Source organism: Plasmopara halstedii, assembly GCF_900000015.1.
Source record: "Plasmopara halstedii genome assembly, contig: Scaffold_614, whole genome shotgun sequence".
NCBI classification, from domain to species: domain Eukaryota; phylum Oomycota; class Peronosporomycetes; order Peronosporales; family Peronosporaceae; genus Plasmopara; species Plasmopara halstedii.
The window spans coordinates 882299-887768 of NW_020187532.1; the positions used below are offsets into that span (position 1 = coordinate 882299).

Sequence of the window (5470 nt, forward strand, 5' to 3'; positions counted from 1 at the left end):
TTAAAGGTTTTATGGTCTGACAGGTCTAAAACTGCTTGTCGCCGTTTTTACATGTGATAATTTACGTGCAGGGGTATTTTTTTTTTTGAGAAGTTGGGATATTTTTTATATATATGGCAAAAGTTGGGCATTATTTTTATTCTCCCTTTTAAAATACAAAATAGCGTTATCTGAACAGTTAATAGTTTCTGTAACTCACTATACTCTCCATCCCAAATTATTTTATTAGATTGACTTTGCTGCCAAAGTGCACAATAAAATAGCTTGGTACAATTGTTTTACGTACCGCTACATGTGTCAGAAACAAGTATGATTACTGCTTCGCTCATCTTCGGCATACATTTGTCTAACTTCAGCGGCTTAAAGCTATCGCATCGTGGATCCTTGCTCGAGCGGCAAAGGTAATGAGCCATCGAAAAAGCTGTTCAGGATCTCCAACACAGACTCAAAACTTGGTCGCTGTTCGGGAGAACTTCCCCAGCACAAAGTCATGAGCTTTTTGAAAAATGACGGGCACTCTTTCGGAACAGTCGGTCGCAAATTATTGTTGAGCACGCCAAGAGCAGCTTGAATTTGCGTGAGGCCCTCGTATGGACACTGTCGAGTGATAGTCTCCCAAACGACAACGCCGTATGAAAAGACGTCAGCCTTTTCTGTGTACTTTTCGGCAGCGAGCACCTCAGGCGCCATCCACTGAGTGGTGCCACAATTGCCCGTCATTGTCTGAAAATGCGCACGAACGCGTGCCAAACCGAAATCCGAAATCTTGAGCGCGTAAGCTGAGTCAATTAGCAGGTTCGGGCTCTTTAAATCACGATGTAAAATTGGCGGCTGAAAAGAATGCAGATAATTCATGCCTAGCGCAGTGTCACGAGCAAACCTAGGTAAAATCATATAAGTTATAAAATACATCAAATGGCGTTTCCTGCTATAAACTTACCTGTATTGCTTTATGATATCGATGACAACATCCTGGCGGAGCACATTCCAAAGCGAGCCACGAGGTAAATACTCAATCACAAGACAGCGCGTCGGTGGCTCTAAACAAGCACCCATTAGCAGGCAAACATTTGGGTGTCTAAGAAGGAAAATAGCGCAGTGTGACTATTAATCATACCGCATTTACATATGGTCAGCATGCGGTCATACCTTAATATACTCATAATCTGCACTTCAGCCTCAAACTCTTCCAAAATGTCCATCGTCAGATACTGATAGACTAAAATTTTCACAGCCACCGCAGTGCCGCGCCATTTGGCGCGATGCACCGTTCCAAATGCACCTTGACCGATCATCTCTTTTATTTGGAGCTCCTTAAAGTCCACATGCAAATCGTCATTTTTAGCCTTAGACAACTTAGGCCTCTTCCTCCGCGGATGATTTTTAGCAGCAACTGCAGCAATTATATTTAGTCCTGCTGCTTCTGTAGCCCCGATAGCACGATCTACAAGCGCATCGGCCTCTACTACCTGAGCCTCTTCAAAAAAGTCAGCTGTAGATTCGTCTATCTCGTCAGTCAAAGGAGCTGCTGACGTTCTTACATACATCGGTGAGTGAAGAAACAGCGGGATGCGGGCCTTACGTGCAACTTCAAGTTGCATTTGGGCAGGAGGCGCTACATCGCGCACAAATTGGCGCTCAATATTTACCTTTAGAGTCTTTGCGTCAACTGGCGCATCTGTCAAGCCTGCGGATTCCAACAAAGCACCACCACGGTACTGTTCTCCAATGCATAGTGGCTTCTTTCCACGTTCAGGGGTGTCAGCAATACTGAGCAGATGCTCGTCAGAGGGGCGATTCTCCAGGTCATAAAAATCGTCGTTTTCGGTATCAAACGTTACGCTTTCGGGCAATTGATTTGGAGTGTCCGCGTTTTGAGGTGGTGACAAATACTCCGTTTCTTCGTCGAAATCATTAAATGTAATGCGGTGTTGATTTCGTCCAGAGTCTTGCGGTTGTCGCTGCTGTCCACACTGGTCGTATATATCGCCTTCGTAAATGACAGTGGGAAGTTGATCCATCCCCACATTGAGGTCAGCAACATCAGCAGCGACTACTCCGCTCTTAGCTTTATTGCCTGGTATGGATGACGTTGCAGTGGCACTGTGAGTTCTTCTCCTCATTGGCTGCTTTTTAGCCGGTATGTAGGTTGCTCCCGACAGAGCAGTGGCATCTAAAGCTGCCGCCACTACAGCTGGGGACGCTGCCTGAAAATCTGCATATCCATGATGAGGCGGAAACTCCTGCTGTGTCTGTTGAGTTATCTGCTGCTTCTGGTTAAGCTGTTGTCGCATCTGTCCCGGTCCTCTCTTCTGCTGCTGAGTCTGTAGTCTATTAGCAGTTGACGATGAATGCAGAAATGGCATCGTATCATCACTACCAACTGGGCTACTTTTGTGATCTACGATTTCTTCGTCGCTCCAAGGCTGCTCTCGAATGAATTTGAGGTACATAGCAATGGCCAACACTAAAAAACACAGCGATCCGGACAGTACAGGGTCCATTCCAAAAGTTAGGTGAAGTGAGGGACGAGCGGCTTTTAGAATGTGATGTTACGCAGTACAGCCACTTCACCACGAAGTAAGTAGAAGTGAACACCGAATAAATGGCCCCCGAGTCTGGTCTCGCCACTAGGGCGGGAGTTGATGCAAAATTTGGGTTATAATCAACCCCGATAAAATGTAGTGTGGTAAACTAAAGACATGTTGGTCTGCTTAAAAACGAAACATACACCTTCTACAAGCCATCGTCACCCTTAACGCCAGGTAGCTCCAATGACAAGATGTGGTGCAGCGCGGCCTCAAATGTCGCAAGGTAATAACCGGACTCACTCTGTCGCTTTTCAGGATCGCATAAACGATTGAGCAGTACTTGTGTGAGAATCGGGGCCTCAAGGTCACTGTGGACGATGACGTAAATAAATATGGGCAGGAAGTCGTCACCACTCAGCACTACCTCTTCCTGTATCTTCGTAAATACTTCACGCTTTGCCCCCTCCTGATCGTAGATTTTATCTTGGACGCCTGTATTGCTTTCAGAGGAAGCCTCGGATTCATCTCCAACAGTCAGGCCCCGTGACGATCTGTGGGAGCCGCTACTCGAGGGCGATACCATCCGATTCGTTGATATCGGGGAAGTTTGAGGCTGCAACAACGAGCCGGCCATCGGCGTTGAGTTCCGTCGGCGGTGATGTGGCGGCGTTTTCGAGTATGTTGCACGTTCACTTTTGTACAGCGCGTGAATCTGATGAGCAGTAGCCACTAGCTTTCGCATCTTGTCAGATGGTAAAAACGCTTCGTCTATCTCCTTGATGACATTCACGACGGATCGCCAACTACTCAACGAGATTTTATCCATTGGAACACCAAAGTAGCTTTGAGGTTTTCCTTTGAGCTGAAATACGCGCGTACGAAGTTGACGCTCTTCATGACGCACATGCTGACGAAGATACTGCGTTAAATCCCACATCAAAGGCACGCATATACGGTCTTCCAGCTCATGCCGAATCGCATCCGACAATAATTGGTGCAACCTGTCCTGCTTGCTGACAGCATCATTTGTCATTAGACTCACAAACGAGCTGTGTCGGCCTATCTCTGGGCTGCCGCTATGATCAGTTAGTAATTGCTTCATCAACCGTTGAACCATTAGCTCCATTTCCGCGAATCGGTGATCTAGCATATACTCCTGAACACCGTCCAAGATCTCGCCAATTCCATCCAATACTTTTTTTTCGGTTTTAAAACCATTCCGCTTCACTTTAGCAAGAAACTTTTCACAAGCTTTACCCTCAGGAGACGCGAAGTCATTCACAGTGTGGTACACAAATACGCGAAGTTCACGCAAGATAGGCTGCGTGCGATTTCGCTCGAGAATGCCAACGTGAGGTACATCTAGAAACTGTTGAAGTTGTTTAAGCGCGACCCCATGCAAAAAAGTAAGCGGCGATGGAGCCACAAGTGCTGCAGTGGTGCGCAAAAAATTTTCTAGCACAGGGGCGCGATCGTACGCAAGCTGATTAGGGGAGTTTCTGCCGTGTCCACGGCGAGTCGGGAAAACACAATCATTTAGCTTGGTAGATAGACGGCTTAGCTGTAAAGTTAAATAGAAACGCAAGCACAATATTATACATGATACTACACACCATCAGCTTACAAATACTACTCACTTTGCGGTAGAGTTTATAAAATTCGCGAAAGCGTTTTCGAGTAAACCATACGACACCGCTCTCCACATCAACTACACGGACAATGTATTCCTATCAAAGTCAAATCAAGATAATCATGCGGCGTTTGAAATACAAGCAAAGTGTCAGTCATGGCGACCTGAAGAAAGGATACGTACCATATGGCCACTGTTACGGGCCGGTTTACTTTCTTCGCGAAAAATTCGGATGGACAACGCATGACGAATTCCTAAAATAAAACATCTTAATCAACAGTGTATCCTGTCATGCCTGTCAGCCTACCTTTTGCCTTTAAGATAAGCAAATGCCATTCGTGATCTGACATCATGCTATTCATGTTTATTGTCGTGTCCATAAGCTATACAAGGTACACCAATCACGCAAAATTCAGCAAGACCCCAATCGTATAATTTTCCAAACGTACCATTTTGGTCGGTTGGATCCTGCACAAGATCATCGAGCGCAGGTAGTCAAGCTCGTGGCTCGAAATTACACCGCTGCGATAAATTTCACTGGCTTTCGTTAGCAACTCAAACATCAGATGCGGCTCCCGATGGCGAATGCGCTTTTCTGCTTCCGATAGATTTAACTTGCTCTTCTTAATAACATCAATGTGAGCAACATCAAAAATACTTAAGCGCTCATTACGAAGCTCCACTGGAAGAAACTTTTGGTTCATTGAATCGGCTACAATCTTCTGTTTAGCCAAGATTGCAGCATGATCAAGCATGGGAGCAATCACCTCATCGGTAGAAGCCGCGTCGTCAAACTCCTTCCCGTAGAGTGTGCCGTCATCCTCCGCTAACGTGTTTTCCGACCTGCTCGATAAATTGTGTTCAACATCGCTTAATAATCCGTCGCATTTTTCTTCTGCTTCGCTTTCATCTTCCTTTTCACTGTCTTCACACTCTTCCTCATCGTCTCCGGCAAGGCCTTGGGCTGACGATGCAGCTTGAACTACATCACCATTTCCAATATCATCTGGCAGCTGCGTCGATTACATTTTATAAGATTAATAACGACCTCCTATGGCATCACCTACGTGACAGTTATCCTTACCCTCAAAAAGTCTTTGGGCAGTGGGTTCTTTATCGGTTTGACAGCATCTTGTTGTACCTCTTCGCCTCCCTCGGTTTGCTCCATGTTGAGTACTGCCGCTATTGTGTCTTCCATGATAAATTGATTGACCTCCAGCATGACTTGCAGTGTCTCCCTCTCCCATTTAGGAAAGATCGAGAGCAAAATTTCCACACCACGCGACACAGCCGCTGGACTGGGCGAAAG

The 5470-nt window shown here is 46.0% G+C and overlaps 2 protein-coding genes across 2 annotated transcripts in view; both read right to left on the minus strand.

Annotated features, from left to right (window-relative positions):
• Positions 1-366: 366 nt before the first annotated feature.
• PHALS_12209 (tkl protein kinase) lies at positions 367-2504 on the minus strand (the record flags this gene model as incomplete). Its single annotated transcript, XM_024727715.1, has 3 exons — positions 367-880; positions 941-1078; positions 1150-2504. 3 exons carry the CDS (start codon positions 2502-2504, stop codon positions 367-369), a joined length of 2007 nt encoding a protein of 668 aa, XP_024578264.1.
• Positions 2505-2736: 232 nt separating this feature from the next.
• Positions 2737-5470, minus strand: part of PHALS_12210 (hypothetical protein F443_15934) — a gene marked incomplete at both ends in the record, with an annotated part of 3091 nt that continues 357 nt past the window's right edge. The window contains 6 exons of the mRNA XM_024727716.1: positions 2737-4092; positions 4169-4258; positions 4345-4415; positions 4469-4544; positions 4611-5174; positions 5246-5459. Coding sequence (XP_024578265.1) covers positions 2737-4092; positions 4169-4258; positions 4345-4415; positions 4469-4544; positions 4611-5174; positions 5246-5459 — 2371 coding nt within the window. The remainder of the gene's footprint in view (positions 4093-4168; positions 4259-4344; positions 4416-4468; positions 4545-4610; positions 5175-5245; positions 5460-5470) is intronic.